We start from the raw sequence: 24,247 nt of genomic DNA, 5'->3' as shown, positions 1-24,247 counted from the left end.
AGTCTCATGTATATGCGTTTGCCTTATTTTTGCATTTTAAAAAAAATATTTTGTGATATATTTAGGGCTTGTTTGGCCATGAAAATTGTGAGTGTTTGAAAAATATAGTTTTTGTTTTCAAAACAACTGAAAAACTTGAAAAATACACTTTGAGTAAGTTTAAGTGTTTATCTGGTCACCTTATAAGTTTATATGTCTATCTTACAAAACATGTCAAGTTTAAGGGTCCATCTAGGTATTAAGCCTTTTTTTTTTTATAAACGTAAAAATCCCACAAGTTGTGAAAACTATCAAAATTTTCTCAATTCTTATACAATCTTATCAAATGAGTAAATCATAGTTCATAATAAAATTAATACGCTAGAAGGCCTTTCTAAAAAATATAACATCAATTGATCAAACTTTAGTTCAATAAAAAGGAAAATTTAACGTGAATAGTAATGTAACTACTCTTTAATATAATCCTCTCACATGGTACGAACAATATATCTACCAACTTATAGTTGGTAAACATGATTGGTAAATATATCTACCAACTCATGGGTCTTTTTTTTTACAAAATATAAACGTATGAATCAAATTTTACATTTATATTTTTTGAAATCATGATTTCAAATCCCAAGTCATGCCTTTTGGATGATTTGGGATTTCATCTCATGAGATGAAATCGCATGTCCAAACGCTGATTTCATCTCATGTCCAAATGCCTATTAACATGATACAGTTTCATCTTTACAAAGTTTCAAACGCAAAATAATCCTTGCACAATTAAATTATAAAATACAATATACCATAAATATGTATGTTAAATCTACTATATAACATGTTGAAGATGACAAGTTGATGTTGCAAGATTCAATCAAGCAAGACAATATGTCCAAAGGGAATTTATAACATCTTTGTAGTTAAGGGCTAATTAATGTGTTGGCCGTGAACATTGAACACTTCATTTAGGGTAGCACATCGATTTATCTAATCTATTTGATTAGTTACATTAAAGGATGATTGTATTTTATTGTCTCCAGTAGTTCTCTAATTATGGACAGTGAAAGCATCTAAGTTTTGCCAATCCTCTAAATTCTAAGCATCTTTCTTGCTTTTGTTAATATCAAACTTGGTTTGATTCAATTACTATTTCAATTTTATTTTACCTTTATTGACTACTTATTTGCTTATATTTGGAAAATAAAATTTCTAAAATGTTGATTTCTCTAATTCCCCATTTTTAGGTAGGAATACATAATTTTATTTCATAATATGATACTAAGTTATTTTATAAAGAAGAAACAAAAGAAAAGTAAAAAAAAAATAAAAAATTAATAGATGCTTTAGAGATTCAAAAAAAAAAAAAAAAAACCTTTAGCTATTTTAGATTTATTCAGTTGTCTTTGAAAATTCAATTTTCTAATTGTAATCATACCTCTTATATAGTGTAACTTACTTTCGTTTAGGTGATTATAGGAATTATTGCATGCTATAGCTAACTATAAGAGTTATTTAAGTATAATAATTACACTTTTAATATATCACCATACGTAGCTACAACCAAATATATATTACGGCTCGTAGCCATATTTGTGTTTGTGTATTCTATTTCTCTTTTTTCCTCTTTCGCTCTCCTCTCAAGCCATTAGTGTTTTTAATGTGGTTAGTGTTATTGTCCCTTATAGTGGGTTGTTAAGATACTATGAATTTGTATTTACAAAGTTCTCCATGGAATCAAGAGAATAATAGGTTACGAATAACTATGTCAACTTCCTTTTGCCCCTTAAAGTGGATGAATTCTTCCTCGCTCTCAAATCTTTCACTTATGTTCTGTTCAAATCCCCAATTCGAATTTCATGTTCCTTGCTTTCGCTGCCGTCATCGCCGGACTTGGTGGAGCGGATCTGTAACTAGTTGTTTGAGCATGAGATGACGACGGCCATCGATTCGTGTCAGAGATCGATTTAAAAAAAAAAAAAAAAAGATTCCGGTGGGTGGGTTCACAGGTTTCCGATGTGTTTCTGTTGGAAATTTCAATCGCCAGGAGGGAAATTCGAAAAGGGGTCTTCTTCTTCGTCTATTGTGTTGAGACGGAAAGACATGGTCCATCTCCTTCTTCTTCTTCTTGTTGAGTCGTCTAAGAAACTGGGTGAATCAGTCGTTCATAGCATTGAATAATAGAGGCAGATACCAATTTCTCAGATTTGTATTTTCTTAGATCTGAGTGTATTTCTTAGGTTTGAGTGCACTTTATTGAGTGTTTTCTCCATTTTTTAAGTGCAAATATAGTGTATTTTGTATTTTATCGGATCTCTGACCGGATTTGATTGTATTCTCCATTTCTAAATACAGTGTATTTTATATTTTCGCCGAAGATTTGATTGGATTTGACTGTATTCTTCATTCTGATCTATATACATGTGTATTTGGATGGTTATATTTTTGAACCATGTATATGAATACATCTGAATACATACGAAACAGGTAAAATATCGCTGTATTTAACTGACTGTATTTTTGGAACTGTGTATTCGAATACACTCGAATAGACCCGAAATAGCTATAACATAGCTACAAATTATAATTAAGAAAACAATAGCTACTTTGGTTAGAAGCCTAAAAACTATAATTATTTATAGAAGTTACCTGTGATTATATTTCTAACATTTCTAAAACAAAAACAAAAGAAAGGAAAACATTTTTTTGCGCGGACTGCCCTTCTTTTGGGGTGGTCTTTAAATTTTGCCCCTCATATTTGTGGTCTTTAAATTATGCCCTCATATTGCTGATCTTTAATTTTTGCCCTTCGCATTGCAACCTTGAGCGTTCATGCAGAAATCATGAGGTTATGGGTTCGAACCGCCGCTCAAGCATAAATTAAAAAAAATAAAATTGCAAGACAAGGTTTGGGTCGCGTATATGCCGGACTCGGCATACACTTGTTAAGTAATTACCAAAGTTATGTCAGACACGGCATACTCATGCCTTATGGGCAGACTTGGCATAAGTATGCTGGGTCCGGCATAACTTTGATAATTCCTTAACAAGTTTATGCCGGTGGGGGCATACTTATGGACAAACTTTTAGTTAAGCTATAACTAAAAGTCTTTTCCTAGTTATGCCTTACGGGGCAGACTTTTAGTTAAGGCACAACTAAAAGTATGCCCCATAAGGCATAATTAAAAGTATGCCCCCATAAAGCGGAACTTTTCCTTAAGGCATAACTAAAAATTTGCCTTATAAGATAAAGTCTATGTCTTAAGGAAAAGTTATGCCTTATGGGGCATACTTTTAGTTATGCCTTAACTAAAAGTCTGCCCCATAAGGCATAACTAGGAAAAAACTTTTAGCCAAGGCTTAACTAAAAGTTTGCCCATAAGTATGCCGGACCCGGCATAAACTTGTGAAGGAATTACCAAAGTTATGCCAGACCCGACATACTTATGCCAAGTTTGCCCATAATGCATAAGTATGTCGGGTCCGGCATAACTTTGGTAATTCCTTCACAAGTGTATGCCGGTGGGTGCATAGAGAAATTTAAACTCTGTCTTGCAAATTTTTTTAAAAATTTTGATTGAGTGAGGGTTCGAACCTGGAACCCATGAGTTTTAGCCAAAGGGCAAAATTTAAAGATTTCAAATATGAGGGGCAAAATTTAAAGACCATCCCAAAAGAAGGGCAATTCTGCGAATTGCCCAAAGGAAAATGATGGACAAGCCCAATTCGGCTAAACAAGGCCAAGCTCAATTGGCTAAGCCCATTTATCCAAATGTTGTCCCACCTTCATAGCCCAATACTACCCAAGCTTAGTCCGTCGGGCAATTTGCAGGATTGTCCTTCGCTGGGGGTGGTCTTTAATTTTTGTCCGTTAAATTGGTGGTCTTTAATTTTGTCCTCTGCCTTTGCAAATTCTGTTTTAAGGCAGAATTTTGCAAAGGCAAAATTTCGTAAGGCAGAATTTGCAAAGGCAGAAGGCAAAAGTTAAAAACTACTAATTTGAGGGACAAAACTTAAAGACCACCAATTTAGAGGATAAAAATTAAAGACCACCCCAAATGAAAGGCAATCCGCGGAAAAAAAAAAGTAGTCTGTCAACCCAAATCTTTGGACCAAATGCCTATCCTCCCATTTCAACATTTTTGATCTCCTCTACTGAGAGCGGACAAGATGAGACATTGTATCACTTGTTACTTGAAATTTTAGCTCTTCACATAATCGGAAAAATGGATGGGGAAGTTCCGAAGAAGAACATAAAATATTGGTCGCGCACTTGTGCTACAAAGGTTACTGTTAGTATCAAGGGCAAACTTAAGTAGAGGGATGTTGAAAAACTATATTGTATAAATAGGATAAAAAATAAATTAGTCCACATGCTCAAATTTCAAGTGTGACATTCTAATATTGTCCAGATCTCGTTGAATAAATTCCTAAAGACACCACTGATTAGTAATTTACTTTTATGATGACAATTTTCTGTGACCAAGTGTCCGATAACATCAGAGAATTCAGTAATGCATAGAAGAAAACGTTTCTCTCATAAGTCGTTCTTTTCATTCTTATTTTACATCAACTTACCATTTACTTTATCTCAATTTTACTATGACTTTAATGACTTCATCTTGAATTTTGCAAGCAATTTCGTTTCGGAGTCTCTTAAGTTTATTATAACTGTTGCCTTAGTTTTGGAATTTTTACAGTTTAATTTTACAAACCCTGTTAAAAGTTACACCAAATTCTCCACTTTTGAAAATTAAGGGATATTTTATATACAATAAAGTATAATAGTATATGACCCAGAACTTCAGAATTATGAAAATAGGCGTCATCCTATCTTATGAGATCTCTCCCCAATTCGTGCCGAGCGAAAATACAATCAGGACACAATTTCCCATCTATTTGTTTTCTTCTTCACTATTTTAGGAAATAATTAGTCAGCAAATGCCAACGTTAAACACACACCAAACTTTATGTTGCATGTGTCCATACACCATTAATAATGGAGTGATACACGTGTAGGATATTCAAAGGATCGAGTCACTCAACTTGCTCCCTATTTAAGCCAATCAGTATGTCTCGAATCAAAACCATAAGAACTTAGTTAGTATCATTAAGAAATTAAGCTCAGTAAGAAATTAAAATCAATTCGAGCTAGCTTGCACTCCCTCTAATTGCCAATAGAAGAAAAATCAGTCCACAAATAATATATAATGCACCTTAATTCTTTCAGATTCTGGTCTCAGGTCCATTTTCTTTTCCCTGTTTGATTTAAGTATTGTCTTTTTTGTCTTAATGAAAACCATTTCAATATATCTAGGCATCTAGCTTGTTTTACTCATTTCGTTCTATTTGTGAATCTGAGTTTTGATATTATTATTCTGAATAAATTCATTCTCTCTAGGACAGATCACTAAGAGTAGTAATTAATTGAAAATTTAACACGCATGCACATATATCATGCAATTGTCAACCATGAACCCTAATTTCGTAGAGCAGATAATATTGACAATTTGGTTAAGATACCCGTAATCTAAACATCACATACATGTGACTTTCTAAACAATGGATAATTTAGTTAATTTGGATTCATGTGCCAGAACACGTGTATCTCACATATCATGCAATTGTTTGCCAGGTTTGATGTCACGACCCAGCCCCGTGGGCCGCGACTGGTGCCCTATTCGGACACCCAAACTGACTTACGTACCAGATCGACATATCAAAGATTCATTCAGATTTAACATACGTAAATTTTAAACAGATGCTAAAAACAATGTCGTCTTAAGCGGTCGCCCGTACAAAATATCATATCAAATCCGATAGGTTGGCGGAATAGACATCGCCCAGATATACACACATATACAAACATATGGGCCATTTTGGCCATAATAGCAAATGGGACCGCATTAAGACGCAGATCACAATCACAAACGAACAAACCTGACCCATGACCCACATATATGACTACAGGCCTCTACAAATCATAACAAAAGCACGTGACGGGACAGGGCCCCGCCGTACCCAAACAACCATATACATATATGTCGAACATGTATAACAGAAGGTATGTACCAAAAATATGAACTCCGGATCGAAAGGAGTACTCCAAATAGCAGAATAAGTACCCTACACCGGCGGGTCACCTGAACGAACGTATGTACCTGCGGGCATGAAACGCAGCCCCCGAAGAAAGGGGGTCAGTACGAAATATGTACTGAGTATGTAAAGCATGAAATACAGAAATCCGAAACATAGCTGAAATGAGAAGTACAGAATGTGGAGACAGAATTAAGATATCAAAACTTGTGCCGAAAATATATATATAATGCAAATGAAAATCATGCATAGGGCTCAGGAACGTGGTCGCCACTCCGACGCTGGCGCCACAACACATCATACTCCAGAAGGTTTCAAATCTCCGCACAATCTCCGAACATATCATATCATCAGAACATATCATATCATCAGAACACATCATATGCCATATCACATCATAACGCCATATATAAGCGGTACCCGGCCCTATGGCGAGGTCTCGGGAACCGTAACACATCATACTGTCGAATATCATATAGTGCGCACGATCACAAAACCGGCCCGGGATCCGGCGAACGATATCATAGTAGTAGGCACGAGCGGAGTAGTGCGGAAATCATATGCTTATAAATAAATAAATTCCAAGACTGGACGAATAAATACATATACAAACTGATATCAGAAGGCTCAAGGTAAACGAGTCTATCGGAATTAGTATACAAAAGTTGCGAACTTTCAAATTACAAAACTTTCGAAAAACACTTCATAGGTCATTTTCTGAAGATTTAATATCATTCATATTAAGGAACTTTCAAATAACATTATAGCGTACTTCAAACGAAGCCTTAGAATCATATGCACATATCCAAAGTTTACGTGTCCAAACTTAGACCATATCAAATATTTTTCAAACCACATCCGGAAACGTATCGACTAATACTTCAAACATCATAGGCATGTGACAAGTCATATGTAATAGTTTATGGAAATCAAAGACATAGGCCATCCTAGTGGCTCTAGGAGTAGAATTTTCTTTAGAGCATACATATATGTCATTCGTTTATTTCATAAAGGTCATGCCAAAAAGGAAGAACGGTAAGCTTTACATACCTCGATCCCTTACTAACAAAACTCGATCACTTGCCAACCAAATTCCGACTCAAGTCTCGGGCTCTCCAATATCTACAATAATATTATCAATTACCCAAAAATTAGCTACAAGTACTTAGAATTTTAATTCTAATTAGTATTTGTCTACCGAAATTTCGGCAGCATCTCCCCTGTAAATTCAACATCCCCGAGAATTAAACTCGGCCAAATTCATCAACAACCATACCAACAATACCAGCAACCATACCAATAACATCAATAATCAATTCAAAACACATTCTAACATTAGTAACCTTCCTTCCAACATGATTCATCAACATTCAATTCAACTACGAATTTTCAAGCCGATATTGACTCTTACATATTCACTACCAATTCAAGATCATTCAAGTGCAATTCAAAAGCATTTCATAACATTCTACAAAATATACAAAAATCCCACCAAGACTAGAATCCATCCGAAATCTCCAACCTTCGACACAACATTCACAACACATTTTTTCATCTTCCAATTTCATCAACAACAACCACAATTTGCACTTCAACAATTCCATTCCCATAATTACATAAACTAGAATAAAATCACAAAATTTCCTAGAACAACTTAACAACCAATTTTTCATGTCAACTTGGACTAATATTCTTCCACTTACATCACAAGGCCACCACAACACAATTTAACATAATAAATAAAATTTTGAAAATCCCTCTCCATCAACCACCATACACGGCCACACACACATACACCCACAACACACAATTTTTATACTTTACATTCACTTCCATATACTACAACATATATATAAAATTCTTCCAAGATAAAAATAGTAGAATCTTTACCTTTTTCCAATTTTTCCGCTTGCTAAAAAAAAGTACTTTCTTGCCTCCAAATTTGTATCACGTTGAAGAGAGTCTTGAACTTAGTAGGAATACAAGAAAATTATAATTTTTTGAATCAAGGATGGAAGCCCTCAATTTTTTTCTTTTTTTTGTGCTCTTAGTCTCTTGAAGGTTCTAAAATGAAGACAATTAGGGGCCCTCCATCTATTTATTTTCTTGAATTAATTGGCTCATGGGCTTGGGCCCATGGCCGGCCACCCCATGAATTTTGGGCCTTTTTGTTGTTTTTTTTTTCATTTATTTTGAGCTCAATTAGATATAGGTCTCATTTTGTAATTCCTGAAACTAATTTTCAAAACTTCCCATTTTGTCCTTGACCTTCCTCCATATTTCCACATCAACATTTTTTATGAGCAACATATATATTAATTAAAGTCAAAATATGGCCTTATTTCTCACAAGTCAAAATTATTTCGAATTTCCCGAATATGCAAAAATACGGGATATAACATTTGACCTTTTTTTTTTTCCCTTCTCCTCGCTCTTCGGTGAGAGCGGGAGGGAAAATGTTGATTGCTCTAGCAAGTATATTAAAGTCTAGCGTTTACATCAAACTATATGTATATACTATTAATATATATGAAGATGCATGTTATGTACTCCCTCTGTCTCAATTTATGTGGCCTAGCTGGAATCTCAAGATTCAAACTTTTAAACTTTGACCGTGAATTCGGAAATAGAAACTTTAACTTTTTTGAAATAAAATTTATATATTTGGAGACTACATAAAAAGTATTCTAGGTCACAATAATTAACAACTTAAAATATTTAAAAGGCAAATAAAAAATTTTCGATAATTTTTTTTCCTAAAAATTACAATTGTGCCACATAAATTGAGATGAATGGAGTATTTATTTAATTGGCATATATACCGTGTTTGCGTAAGTTCTCTAATGAAAAATAACTGTCATGTCATGTTAATGTTTTTATAGATGTGCTACATGTCGAGTTTCTTAACTGATCAGGGCTATATACTTATGTGTCACAGTACAACTAATGTGCGTCTAAGTGATAGAGATCACGCCATGTCAAACACTTATGAAGAGCATTGCCCCTACTTTGATTAAAGGTTGCACCACCCCCTTTTCCCTCTAAAGTCCCTCACTGCACTCATTTTTCAAGCTAAGTAGACCCAGCTGAGCTTGGAACGATATATTTGCTTAAAAAAACGTGGAACGATTTGGATCATAGGGTCGTTCATCGGCACTACTAAATAATACAGGAAAAGGGGTTAATTTAATCCGAATTTGTGGAAATGAATTGTTTGCTTTATCGAAAAGAAACTTTATTATGTGGTCTTGATTGGCGAGTGCTTGTGTTGTGTCAAGGTGCCATTCATTAAGATTTCCTATCTCGTGTTCGTAATTCACGTAGCAAGAACTAACATTTACATTCTTTTCTCAAGTATATCATGAGAACGAAAGTTGATGTTTAGTTGATTGCTCTTCCTCAACCTCCTCATATTTTATTTAGTTTCAATGTTTCATGACCATGGTTCACCTGATAATTCAAAGAACAAATAGTAGTATAGAAATAAATTTAAGATCATTTTGTGGACGTTCAACCACCAAACGTCTTGAAGTAGTGAGGTCAAAGGCCGGCCCAAGGGTCAAGCGGCCAAAGCCATCACTTTAGGCCCCAAATATTAAAAGGCCCTTAAAATTTTATTTCCTCCATTATTTTTATAGATATTTTATTATATAATCATTACTAAAATTAGCTTTAGGCTGATTTATACTTAGGGACTCTTATTCTTTTATACACATTGTACCAAGTCATATTTTTCCATTTCAAAATAAATTTGAGTTGTTTAAAATGTATGAAACTAATTTGACATGTTGATAGATATAATTTTTTAATTTCAAATAAGTATATGCTTATCAAATTGATTCTTTCTACAGATAAACCTTGTATATAGAATTTGAAGTTTGAAAAAAAAAAGGGGGGGAATCCTTTAAATTTTTATTTTTTTCAAGTGAAATTTATGTTTAAACATAGCTTCAACTTTCAAATACTTTTTATGAACTGCAACTTCAAATATTCGTTTTTAGAACTTCAACCACATAATGTCCAAATGTCCTCCTTAGTGGCAGAAATTTGAGATGATTAGACAATTAGAATTTCAAATAGCATTATTTTAACCTTGAATATTTTTTAAAATATTGTTAAATTCGGATGGGCAGAGTTAGCGGATACCTCTATTGATGGAAGATTAGGTAGTTAGTGATGATCAATGTGATGTGCAAGTTGGTAAAATAGCTTATGTTACAAAAATAATAAATTTGTTAGATACATTTTAGGCCTCTTATTGATATCTAGATTTAGGCCACATAACTAGTTGAGCCGTCCCTAGTGAGGTGACGGCGCCAAAAACTTGTTGCTCCCAAACGCACACGCAAGTATACGTAGTCGTACAAGTAATATATAACTTATAAGTCCAGATATCGATCCCGCAAAGACTTAGATTCTACTATTCAACTAATTCAAATTCGAATAAAACTATTCAAGAAGGTGAAAATCAAGGTGTTTGTTGTAACTAAACCAAAACTGAAAAGTAAACAATTTGTGATGGGTGTTTTTGTGACTGAGAGTATTTTGACAAAGACTGTAAGATTTATCAGATGATATAAAGTTACAGGGTCATGGCTTTCGACAATCCAGTTGATCTTCGGACAATTCTACCTGTCTTATTTCTTGGGTTACTAGTTGACGGGTTAATTGTAACTTTATGATATTCTCTCGAACTACTCACAAGCCTGTAGATGTTACTATAACACCTATATCTCTATGGTCATCAGAGGTAACAAGAACACATTTAATTCTTTGTATTCAACTAAGTAGGGCTAAAGGGTATAGCTCTATCCTCAGTAGCGAAACGATTAAATCGAACAAACTATATTTATTCTTATTACGTACGTGAATTCTCTTTCTCAAGTCCAATTCACGCACCACAGATAGTGTCTAACTATTGGCCATATAATCAAACAATTAAGATCAAGAATAAATAAGCAATCCAAAATACGAAAATTTAATAGATAGAAATTGTCGCCAAACCAACTATCATGTCTTTTGCCACAACCCTAGAATTAAGAGTTTTAGCCACTCATGATTCTTAATGAACAATAAGAATTCATGAAGAAACTAGGGTTGAAAAAGATGAAAATAAAATAAAATCTAAAGAGAAAGTGATATGACGGCTTACAAGTCTTGGAATAATCCCAGCACGTCATTAATAACGAACAAAACATCTATTTATAGTTTAGGATTGTTAACCAAATAAAAGGGTCCTAATCCTACTTAAAATGGGACAAAATTGGGCATTCCCGCGTTGGCCACGCGTCACAGGACCAACGCGGGGTCTTCAGTGATTTCAGCCCCTATTTGTGCTGAGCCCTCGATGCGGGCGTGACACGCGAAGTCAATATTCTGCAGCATGGTTTTTCCGTCACGGACTCGCGATGCAGGCCTAACACATCTGAGTGTCACTCCGTGTCGCATCCATGACGCGGGGCTGGCTCATTTGCTCAAAATTCTTCCAGAAATTCTCCTAAGTGTCGCACGCTCCTCTCTTCACTCGTGCACACAAGATCACCTTAAGAATCAGCCAAAACTGCTCGGTTTCCCGTCGTTTGTCTTCATCATACCTAGACACATGAAATATAGCGACATAAGCTCAAATACATTTCATCATAGATTAAGCGATAAAGGTCTTAAGAATGGGATGCAAAATGACATGAAACATAGATATTTGTGCCAAATATCAGCAGAGTTAGCGGATACCTCCATTGATGGAAGATTAGGTAGTCAGTGATGATCAATGTGATGTGCAAGTTGGTAAAATAGCTTATGTTACAAAAATAATAAATTTGTTAGATACATTTTAGGCCTCTTTTTGATATCTAGCTTTAGGCCATATAATTAGTTGAGCCGTCCCTATTGAGGTGACTTAAGGAATTAAGTAATATAGGTGACTTAAGTAACTAATATCTCAGGGAACTTAATTAACACTTTTGAGGGCCGTTTGATTGGGGGATTTAGTGGATTATTCCGATATAAAATTTGAGAATAAATATATCATGTGTTTGATTGAGAATATTAATGAATAACAGGATGAATTTTATACCACAATTATGTGATTATCTATCTCATATAAAAAGTAAAATAGATAATCTATATATAATATAAAGCTAGGCATAGACAATGTGACGTGGCACCTCTCTATGACCATCATTCCTATTTATCTTTTATCTCCTTTTTTTGACCTTTTTAAATATTTTTCCCTCATTTTTTTTAATTAAAGAAATAACTATAATCTACCCTATTTAATGAGATGCATTAATTCTGCCATAATAATTCATCATGGTAATTAGTTATTGTTGTGTACGATTGGTTTTCTTCAACAGATGGTATGATCGTTAACCCAACCCTTTTCCTATACCACGTTCCTTTCTCCATTCAATTTCATTACTACCTCATTACTTCTATGTATAATGATCCGTTTCAATTCCCAATTATTTTCAATATAAAAGAGTTGCTTTGCCTGCTTGGGTGCATTGCCATTACCTTATGCATTACTGATCAATATGGAGTTTCCTTCTCTTTATTTATGCTAATTATAAATCTTAATTTGCCCTTTGATTTCCTTTTTAACAGTACTTTGACTCCTATTTTTAGGTATGATTCTACGTCTTTTTAAATTTCCTTAGTTTTGCATCTATAAATTCACTCAATTATTATTTTTCCTCTCCATTTTTCAAAAATATTTATAGAATTAAGAAAATCAATCATGGAAAAGAAATTTCATGATTTTGCAAAAGAATGACAAATTCTGCAAAAGAGATTCGAGGGGGACAACCGGAAGTTAGTGTGGAGAAGAAAATAAGTGTTCTATTAATATTTTTTTCCATATTTTTGTGTGGAGTCTTCACAGATATTTGTATCTCTGGTACCTTTTTTTTTTTTTTTTTGCATTCAATTGATTCGAAATTGTTGTAAATTTCATTCTTTTTCTGAATTTTATTTTCTTGTGCTTGTGGCAAGGACTTTTAGAAGATGAAAGTGAATGGGAAAAATGGTTGAATATATTTTCTTGAAGGATGGCAGATATAAGAAGATCAAGGGAATGTTTAAGGAGAATGGAGGAGTGATATATATTGAAGGTTGTTGTAATATTATCACTTATTTAAAGAGATTTTTTATTCATTGTTATATGTTCATTTCAATTGGATTATCAAGTGCTTATCAAACAAAAGTGTAGGTCATTTTTTATTTTTTTTATTTTGTGCTTATTTTTCTTTTGATGCTCCTTTTCTGTGTATTTTGTTCATTTTCAATTATTTATGCATATTATTATTGTAATATGCTTTTTTTTACTTATTGAAAAATCCTTTAAGCTTAACGTAGGGATTAAAGTCAGTGTTTCTTATATCCTTATTTAACTTATCAACAATAGAAAAATTATATATTTTTCCTTTTAAATTTTTCCAGTAAACCAATTTATTTTGAAACAAATAAAATTTACTTATTTGAAACTACAACAAAAAAAAAAGGAAAAAATGAAACCAGAGATTATCTGAGAAATTAAAATGTTATATTTATAACAAAAGATGGAGTTTAAAAAATTATGCAAAAGATTGACTTCAAAGGAAACAATGTTTTTGTATTTTCTCAAAATACAATAAAATATCGATGGTATACATTTATAACTAAGGGTCTCAATTATTTTGTTAAACATTTGAATACTCCAAACTACATAAATTTGACAAAATTTTAGGTTTATTTATTTATTGAATTCTCTTTGTATTTAGTTATTCAAAAAGAAAAGATTCATTTTATAATTTAATAAAATTTTAATAACTGCGCGAAACGCGGACCAATTTACTAGTCTTAATTATAACCGTGAAATAACCTGATTCTGAAAACGACTCCTCAGATTTGGATTAGTCACGCATGCACGCGTTACTCCTTGGATTATATGCTTTTGGAATTGTTCCATACGCGTTTTTCTGTGAGCCTATGCTCAAGAGTGTTTTTTAAAACGTTTCTTTTATGTATTTGGCTAGAAATAGTATTATATTATGTTGTTCAATAGGTAAGATTTCATGACTTATCATTATGCACATAGTATATATTTTGCGTAGATAATTATTAAAATCTTGCTTCAGACGTTTTTCTATGCGAATTGCCCTTTTTTTGGGGTGGTATTTAAATTTTGCCCCTCATATTTGTGGTCTTTAAATTTTGCTCTTCGGCTAAAATCCATACGTTCTGGGTTCGAACCCCCGTCAGTCAAAATTTTACAAAAAATTGCAAAGCAAAATTTAAATTTCGCTATGCCCCCTCCGACAGACTTTTAGTCATGTTTAACTAAAAGTCTGCCGGAGGGGGCAGACTTTGCCTTGAAGCATATATATGTATTTTTTTAAAACTTTTCAAGGTAAATTTTTAGTAATGCCTTAACTAAAAGTATGTCCCATAAGGAGTAAGTTTTCCTTAAGGCATAACTAAAAGTTTGCCTTATAAGGCAAAGTTTAAATTTTGCTATGCTCCCTCCGGCAGACTTTTAGTTGTGTTTAACTAGAAGTCTGCCGGAGGGGGTAGATTTTTAGTTGTGTTTAACTAAAAGTCTGCCGGAGGGGGCAGACTTTGCCTATATATATATATATATATATATATATATATATATATATATATATTTACTTTTCAAGGTAAACTTTTAGTTATGCATTAACTAAAAAGTGTGTCCCAAAGACATAACTAAAAGTATGCTCATAAGACGGAACTTTTTCTTAAGGCATAACTTAAACTTTGCCTTATAAGGCAAAGTCTATGCCTTAAGAAAAGTTCTTGCCTTATGGGGCATAATTTTATTATGCCTTAACTAAAATTCTGCCCCATAAGGCATAATTAAACTATGTCTTAGAAAAAATTCTGCCTTATGGGGCAGACTTTTAGTTATGCCGGATCCGACATAACTTTAACTTTTCCTTAAAGATTGTATGCTGGATCCGGCATACACTCCCCCAGTCCTGCCTTGCGATTTTTTTATTTTATTTTATGCTTAAGCGGGGGTTCGAACCCAGAACTTCATGTAATCGCTCACCTTTTCAAGCAAAGGGCAAAACTTAAAGATCACAAATATAAAAAGTAAAATTTAAAGATCGCAAATTTAAAGCAAAATTTAAAGACCACCTCAAAAGAAAGGCAATCCGCGCAAAAAATGTTTTTCTATTTCAATTTTAGAAAGAAAAAAGTTACCATCAAATATTTGCGGGGCTTACATTCTGTCCTTTCGGAATAACCCCTGACGCATAGGCTGAGGTAAATACGTCCTTCACGTGATTCGCGATATGGTTAGAATAAAATAATTGATTCTTAATTATTTGTGCAGATAATGATAGATACGTTATGTTTCCAAGATATTGACGTTCTTGATAATTGAGTGTAGTATAAAATATAAACTGTAATAGTACTAAATAGCCAGTTGCCACAACAGTCCGTCTACAAAACAGTGGTATTTTGACAAGGATAGACTAAAGCACGCAACTGCATTATTTCCAATCAGATAAATAAACAGTGGTATTTTGATTTCCAATTATTTGCATTCTTTTCTCGTTTTTTTATTTATTTTTTGGTCAGTTTACATCTCTACTATTTATCTACCTCAGGAAAGTTTTTGAAGGACTCAACAGAACAATAATGGATCTTAAGCTTGGTTTTTGTGTTATCTCCCTGAATCTCCTAATTCTGCTGGTAATTTTCACTCTTTTCTACTCAGTCTTAAATACTACTAGTAGTAGTGTTTGTTCAACATTGGTAATACTTATACAAACTCTGATTTAAATTAAGACCATTTATATATGTTGCTTACCTCATATGGCAGGTTGTTAATGGAACAGAAGCTAGGAAATTGGCTGAAGGAAACGTGCAGGGAAAAAGATTGAACTTTCCAGTTGCTGATGAAGTTGTCCAGAAGACTAATGATACCTATTTTTGGATTTATGAAGAAAATGGTTATCACAGAGCAGTAAAAGAGAATGCCCAAGTTCATCCATCATCAAATAACAAGAATCTTGAAAACAAGGATGACACTTATTTCTGGATATACCAGGGCCATCACAAAAGCAAGAAAGAGAATGTCGATAATTATTTTTGGATATACAATAACCGAGAAGAAAATACTAAGCAACTAGACAAGAAGAGAGTGACAAACAAGGAGAAAAAAAATCATCAGCAAGCAAAAACAGAGGATTCCTACTTTCGGATTTACGACAAACAAGGAGAAAAGACGCATCAGCAAGCAAAAAAAGAGAATTCCCATCTTAGGATTCTTGAAAAACGAGGAGAAAATAAGCATCAGCAAGCAAAAACAGAGAAGGCACATATCCATTCATCATCCCATATGGATCACATAGATCCTTCTCTAAGAGTTTTCTTCCTTATGGATGATCTAAAACAAGGGGAAGCAATAACTGTTTCTTTCCCAAGAAGGGATCTTTCTTCTTCTCCAAGTTTCTTGCCCAGAGAAGAAGCCGATTCCGTTCCATTTTCACTAAAGGAACTACCAAACCTTCTTCGACGTTTCTCATTCTCTAAAAACTCTCCACAAGCTAAAGCTATTGAAGATACACTGAGAGAATGTGAAGTTCCACCTATAAAGGGAGAGACAAAGTACTGTGCCTCATCCTTCGAGGCAATGCTTGATTTTGTTCAAGGAATCATGGGAGAAAAAACCCAATTCAAAGCTCTGTCCACAACTCATTTATCAAACTCAACTCCACTGCTTCAAAAGTATATTATTTTAGATGCTCCACTAGAAGTTGCAGCTCCTAAGATGGTGGCATGTCATACCATGCCTTACGCTTATGCGGTGTTCTACTGTCATTACACAATTAGCAAAAGCAAGGTGTTCAAGGTTTCATTAGGTGGTGAAAATGGTGATAAAGTGGAAGCAATTGCTGTTTGTCATTTGGATACCTCTGAATGGAGTCCATCTCATGTATCTTTCCAAGTGCTCGGTATATTACCAGGAACGTCACCTATCTGTCACTTTTTTCCATCAGATAATCTAGTGTGGGTTCCAAAAATTGCCACTGTACAAGCGCTTTGAAGGAGCGGTTGCATCATGCTGGCAGTAGTTTTTACTTCTTTAGTGCCTTATCTGTTATCGCTTCTATGTGTGCTAGTATTTGCATGTATCTTTTTTCTGTTTTTTCAGTGTACCTTTTGTCTAGCTTTCTTTCCAGTTGTGTGATCTTAATAGAGCAATGAGATTTTCTGGCAATGGCACTCCCACACTTGATTTGTAAACTGTAATCATAATATATAGAGTTCACAGAACAAAGATTGCAGCATAAAAATGCGGATTAGACACATTAAAAGAACCTGTTGCTAAATGGAAGAAGAAAACATTGTACTAACAGACATCATTATGTAAAGACACCACCAAGAATATAGCTTCTTTCATATTTCGATTCTAGTTCAAGTCCAATTCAAAGTAAAATTACTGGATGTTATAGATCAATTTCTAATGTTAATTGTGAACGACCAACACACAGATAGTAGCATTCAACCGAAGAAATTATAATCTTACCTTGCAATGCGTCCAAAATTCAAGTTACATGTGGATTTTTGGATTCAGATCCAGAAGTGATGAGCTGTAAAATACAATTTAACAGATAACCTTCTATTAACAGGCAGAACAAAGCTATTACAAAGAAAAGATAATCATAAAAGAACTCAGAGAAGAATTCGACAGCTTCAATAATTTTCTTCAATGGTTCTCGTTCTCTCAAAACTCTCTACAAGCTAAAGTGATGGAACATACATTGAGAGAATGTGAAGCACCACCTATAAAGGGAGAGACAAGGATTTCTTTCCAGTAGCGGGATCTTAATAAAACAACAAGATTTTCTGGACATGAAAGCTAAAACTTGGTCTGTTGTCATAAAATTTAAAGTTTTCACAAAACACAGATCGCAAACTCAAAAGTGCAGATTGGGTACATAAAAATACCTGTTAGTAAATGCAAAAAGATAACACTGTACTAATAGACATCATGATGTCAAGAAACATGGTTATAACTCTATCCTGTTATCGATTCCAATTCAAGTACAGCACTTTAAAATTTATACCTGTACAATACTTCTTTTGATGAGTTGGACCATGTACAATAGTCAAGGGCAGAATAAAGCTGTAGCAGAAAAGTGATGTCATAAAAGAATTTAGAGAAGAGTTTAACAAACTCTAATACAAATTATGCAGAGATGTTGGCTTTTAAAGGAACATCAACAATTCAACATGCATCTATCTAAAAGGAGAAAAGAAGTTTAAACTTTTTCAGTTTTGAGCACATACAAAACATTAAGTCATACAAAGTCGGAAATGCAAGATTTTTAACTCTCTAAAACCTCATTTGGGATTGAATAAACGAGCGTGCAAACTAATTAATGATTCATTTGATGTTCAAATAAGAAAGTACAAAAGGGTAAGAAACTAATGAAAGGATGGTGTAGCGAAGACTTCATTATGGCTCCAAGTACTAGTCAATTCAGTATCAACACGAGTAAAGTGATTCACAAGCAAGTGATGCACAAAAGTTCCATTAGCTAGACAGAAGTACAAAGGGTTCCCTAAAAGAAAAACAGATAACTATAGGGAATATCATTGTCCAGGACCAGGTCTTACACAAGGTTTCCAAACAGTTTCTGCTCCCCTATCCATCAAAGCAATTCCCTTGGCCTCTAGATCCCTTCTAATTTGATTGCTTCTTGCATTCTCCTTATTTTTCCTAGCTAGAACTCTTTCCCTATCGCATGCAGGATATCTTCTTCGGTCAACTCAGATCTTTTTAATGCTCTCTCCTTCAACTGTTGCAAAACCTCAGCACAAGTTGAACCAGTAGCAGCTAGCAAACCAAGGACATCCAGCACTGCCTTCACTTCTTTGTCGAGTTCAATTAGGGACAAAACAACAGATAATTGTTGTTCCCTTTTCAAATAAGTATTCATAAGTTTGACGGCTTTCTAAAGAGCATATTTTAAAATTGAGGGCGTATGCAAATCGTCAGCAAGTTTTGTTTCCAACTCATTACGCAGCTTCTCAATGCATATCTGGGCCTCAGGGATAACATTTTTTTGCGCGGAGTGCGCTGATCTTTATATTTTGTTCCTCATTTATGTCTTCTTTAATTTTTGCCCTTGCCGCCTGTTTAATGAAAGTTTTCTGACGAAATTACCCTTAACCCATTAAAAATCTTTCTATTTCGTCATTTGCCCGTTTCTTTTCTTTTTTTGCTTCTTCATTCCTCCTCTATTTTGTGTCTGTCTTATCTGTTCTAAAATTTAGGTACGAATTTGGATCTTTTGCTCATTTCAATGTTTGTTTTTATGTTAAATTATTGTTTGTTGAATTGATATCTTTGTCTTCGTCGTCTTTTATATTTAATTGATCCTTTTTTTAAAAAAAATTATAGTGTTTTGTTAAAGTGTCTGTATGATTTTTTGAACTTTAGTTTCGTTCCCCATGTATATATTTTGGTTTTTTGAATGTCGTATTATGAATGTCGTAATATGTTTTAGTTGATTTTGATATGCGTTTTGATTTTCTCTTTGTTGAATCTTTGAAGTTTTGCCTGTGAATTGCTGTTTTATGTTGTTGCTATTGTTTTTGTTTAGTAATCTGGTTTTTGTGAACAATGTGTTTGTCTGATGCAACATATGCTGGGTCCGGCAGAATTCTTGATTTTTGAAACTGAAGTTATGCCGGTTCCGACATAATTTCGTGATTTAAGTTAGTTTGTATGTGTTTTGATTTTTTTTTTTTTTTTTTTTTTGTTAATAATGTTGGTTTTTATGAAAGTTTATATGTTTTCCTGATTATAAACTTTAGTTTAAGATTTTTGGTGTTTTTTTGTTTAGAAATCTGTGTTTTCAAGAAGACTGTGTTTGTCTGAGGCAACATATGCCGGGTCCGGCAGAGTTCTTGGTTTTTGAGACTGAAGTTATGCCGGTTCTAGCATAAAGTTATGCCTGTTCCGGCATAACTTCATGAATTAAGTTAATTTATGTGTGTCTTGGGTTTTTGTTGTTGTCTTGTTAATAATTTTGGTTTTTATGCAATCTTATGTGTTTTTGGTGTTGTTTTGTTAATAATATTTTTGTTTTGGTTATGAAAAATGAAAGTTTGCCTCGCACGGCATACTTTATAATTTTGTAAATTGAAGTTTTTCCCCTTCCGACAGACTTTTCTAGTTCTTAACACTTGCGTAAATTTTTGTTTTGCTCATAAAAATGAAAGTTTACCTCTAACAGCATACTTTGTTCTTTTGTAAAGTGAACTTCTGCCTCCTCCGGCAGACTTGTCTAATTCTTAACACTTGTGTACTTTTTTATTTTGCTTATGAAAATAAAAGTTGCCTCGAACTTGTTCTTTTGTAAAGTGAACTTCTGCCTTTTCCGGCATACTTTTCTAGTTCTTAACACTTGTATACTTGATGTTTTATTTATGAAAATGAAAGTTTGCCTCTAACAGCATTTGCTTATGAAAATGAAAGTTTGCCTCTAACAGCATACTTTGTTCTTTTGTAAAATAACTTCTGCCTCCTCCGGCAGACTTGTTTAATTCTTAACACTTGTGTACTTTTTTATTTTGCTTATGAAAATGAAAGTTACCTCTAACAGCATACTTTGTTCTTTTGTAAAGTGAACTTCTGCCTCCTCCGACATACTTTTCTAGTTCTTAACACTTGTATACTTGATATTTTGCTTATGAAAATAAAAGTTTGTCTCTAACAGCATACCTTGTTCTTTTGTAAAGTGAACAGCCAATTGCCCTCACCATTTTCCGGAGGGCAATTGGCGCGAATGCCCTTCAAATGCGCTGGTCTTTAATGTTGAATCTCAACTGAATATCAGTTGTTTAGTTCATAGAAGATGATTTGTTGTTATTTTCAAATATTAACAAATCTAAACTTAATAAAGCATCAAATTGAGTTGAATTACGTTCACTTGAAACGCTATATATTATGTATTTACCTTTTCCGACATTGTAGCAGCAAAATCAATGGAGATTTCTCCGGTGAAATGTTGGAACGATGGAACGATTGAAAAGTTTGTTGTTGGAATGATGGATAGGTTTAATTGGATGTTTGGAGTTCGTTACAGACTTTCAAGTTTTTATATGTTATGGATAGGGGTAGTAACGTCTTTTTCTTATTGTCTTTTAGCTGAGAAGGGCAAATATTTAAGACCACGCATTACGCGGGCAAAAATTAAAGACCAGCGCATTTGAAGGGCATTCGCGCCAATTGCCCCAGGGATAAGAGGTGCAGGCACCCCTTCTAGTATTTTTGACGACAATAAGGCTTCTTCACAATCACGTAAGGTCTGATAAATATAGAACACAGATTCTGATGCTATTTCTATCTCTGACACCGAGTAATTAACAGGAGAGTGGTATGCGTACCCAACAAGAAGACCTCAATGCAAGGGATGGTAGAATCGAGTAACCTCACGTATAGTAAATAAGTTCCCTAAAGATTTTGACATCTTCTCACCATCTTTATTAACAAAACCATTATGCATCCAGTAGCTATCATTACTCTAAGGGTTAGCAGTGCAATTCTGAGAGATTTCATTCTCATGATGAGGAAAAATCAAGTCGATTCCACCACCATGCATATCGAACGAATGTGTCAGATATTGCTTACTCATTGCACAGCATTCTATATGCCAACGTGGTCTTCCAGGACCCCATGGGCTCTCCCAACTTGGTTCACCAAGCTTTGCAGCCTTCCATAAGGCAAAATCAGCAGGATTTCGCTTTCTTGAATCAACTATAACTCGTTTTCCAGCAATATTATCTTCTAATTTACGTCCACCAGATAATGCACGACCATATTCCGGAAAACTATCGACAGAGAAATAAACATCTCCCTCAACTGTGTATGCACGTCCATTATAAATTATTTTAGCAATCATATCCTTAATCTTCTCCATATATATGCTTTGTAACACGTGGCTGATGAGTTGGCGGAAGGCACTGGAGATCATCCATGTCTTTTAAAAACTCTTGGCTGAATCGCGCACTTAGAGCAATCGGATCATCAACTTCTCCAAGCTCTTTAGCACGACGGATTATATTGTCATCAATATCAGTGAAATTGCGCACGCAAACAACGTCATATTTCAAGTATTTTAGGTACCTATAGATAATGTCGAATGCGACATAGGCACGGGCATGTCCCATGCGACTAAAATCGTAAGGTGTAACGCCACACCCGTACATTTTAACCTTCCCTGGTTCCTTTGATTTTGAATGCTTCTTTCTGCTTTGACATTGTATTGTACACCCGAAATTCGACGTTGTCCGCCATTGCGATCGCTCGGATAATTGTTGCTTTGATCGAATTTGCTAAGTTTGTGTATATATATTGAAGTGTGGGCGGTGAAAAACCTAAATTGTTAGCTATTGGGTTTCCCCCCTTTTCCTTGAGTGAATAGGTTTTGAATCCAATAAAACAGGTCCTTTTTTTAATTACTACTTCCTGTATCATAAGGTAGGGGTGGGCATGGTACGATTTTTGAAACTTCGGTATGTTAATTTCAGTTTTTGATTTCTAAAAATACTATACCATTACCATACCAAATTAATTCGGTATGGTTCGGTATTTTAACGTTCGATTTCGGTATTTTATGGTATGATAAATCGGTGTCATAGTTTGTCCGACTTCGACTTACATATATCATGGAGAATTATGACTTCCGCTACTTAAGAAACATCTCAATTATATGTACTAAACACCTTACACATGTAAAATATTCAAAAGAAAGTACAAGCAATCCCCTTCGTAAATCAATTACACAAAAAAGACATTTAAATCAAGATAGAGTAGTAAAAGTTCAAATGTTTAAACAATTAGTTTTCTAATAATATTAGTTTATACATTTGTTAGTATTATAATACTAAGATATATCAATTGTATAATTATATACTTCGGTATTTTGGTATTTTCTTTATGAATAACGAATACCGTACCGAATACCAAACTTTTTAAAATGCATACCAAATACCATAATACCGAAACCGCGATATACAAATTTTTGATGTCAGTATGGTAATCGATATCTACCATACCATGCCCACCCCTATTATAAGGTACACTTTTATGAATAAAACTACTACTTAAGTCGTATATTACATTAACAGTAAAAATTGATTACTTTTGTGGAATATCAAATTAAAGTAATGAACACATTGTAAAAGTATTTCCATAACTACATTAGTTCGTAATTTGGTATAGTACTGTTAGTACTCCCTCCGTCCCAAAATAAGTATCACATTAGCAAAATCACGCCCATTAAGAAATCAATAAATACAATGTGGAGTTTAGTCAAACTACGCTATTTATTAGATTTTTTTTTAATTATTATATTTTTATTTTAGAATTGAGCAATATTAAAGATTACTACTCTTTAATGCTAAAGGCATAGTTAAAACCACTTGTCAATTTTTGTCTTGAATCCTACAATGACACTTATTTTCGACAATTTATTTTGCAAAGGTGACACTTATTTTAGGACACAGGGAGTAATATTTTATACAATTATATATTATTGGCATACTAGTTTATATTCATTAGTATACTATATACTATAGTATTGTCTCCTTGTTGTCTTTCCTTTACTCATTTCCCCCACAAATAAACACCGACTACTCATACACGGGAAATCCAGGAAAAGGAGGACTAAAACTTACATACGGAAGCCTTAGCACAATTTTATGGATTAAAACTTTTGTTGAAAAAAGAAAATCCTTTCTTCCTCTAGTGATCCAAGCAGATTATATCAAAAGGATCTTATTAACATGTTATCTAACAATAATTGTCTTTGTAAGTGTTTTGAGCATTTTAATATCATTTAATTGATATGATAAAGTGTCTCTTTGACCATGTCTTTCACATTTTTTTTTGTGGTATAAAGTGTGACCATGGCAGCCACAAAGAGACATATTTGGTCTTAGTTTCTCATGTTTTTTGTGGTATAAAATGTGACCATGTCTTTCATGTTGGGCAGCCACAAAGAGATAATTTTGGTCTTAGTTTCTCATGTTTTTTGTGGTATAAAATGTGACATTATTCCTTGTACAAAAATATAAGGTTAATATCCCACAAAACCATACCTTTTCATCCATTATTATAAGGATGATATTATTCACCAAT

At 33.8% G+C, this 24,247-nt stretch overlaps 1 protein-coding gene and 1 pseudogene across 2 annotated transcripts; one reads left to right on the top strand and one right to left on the bottom strand.

Annotated features, from left to right (window-relative positions):
- The first annotated feature begins 15,465 nt into the window (after nucleotides 1-15,465).
- On the top strand, nucleotides 15,466-17,311 carry LOC132599158 (BURP domain protein USPL1-like). 2 transcript variants are annotated; one of them, XM_060312402.1, is made up of 3 exons: nucleotides 15,466-15,606; nucleotides 15,696-15,780; nucleotides 15,911-17,311. In XM_060312402.1, the coding sequence occupies exons 2-3, from the start codon at nucleotides 15,727-15,729 to the stop codon at nucleotides 17,135-17,137; spliced, it is 1,281 nt and encodes a 426-aa protein (XP_060168385.1). In that variant the 5' UTR covers nucleotides 15,466-15,606; nucleotides 15,696-15,726; the 3' UTR covers nucleotides 17,138-17,311. The 2 variants fall into 2 exon arrangements, with proteins under 2 accessions (XP_060168385.1, XP_060168386.1); XM_060312403.1 differs by lacking the exon at nucleotides 15,466-15,606 and having other exon boundaries at nucleotides 15,627-15,780.
- Nucleotides 17,312-18,658: 1,347 nt separating this feature from the next.
- Nucleotides 18,659-22,402, bottom strand: LOC132600255 (cysteine--tRNA ligase CPS1 homolog, chloroplastic/mitochondrial-like; annotated as a pseudogene).
- Nucleotides 22,403-24,247: the final 1,845 nt, after the last annotated feature.

Source organism: Lycium barbarum, chromosome 6, assembly GCF_019175385.1.
Source record: "Lycium barbarum isolate Lr01 chromosome 6, ASM1917538v2, whole genome shotgun sequence".
NCBI classification, from domain to species: Eukaryota; Viridiplantae; Streptophyta; class Magnoliopsida; order Solanales; family Solanaceae; genus Lycium; species Lycium barbarum.
Note: the sequence above shows the minus strand (reverse complement) of the source record. Positions and strands in the feature narration are given on the sequence as shown.

Bases quoted from the DNA above. Each gene is read 5' to 3' on its own strand.
- LOC132599158 (XM_060312402.1), top strand. From the start codon at position 15,727: ATGGATCTTAAGCTTGGTTTTTGTGTTATCTCCCTGAATCTCCTAATT. The intron at 15,781-15,910 runs GTAATTTTCACT...CTCATATGGCAG, and splicing joins TGAATCTCCTAATTCTGCTG to GTTGTTAATGGAACAGAAGC.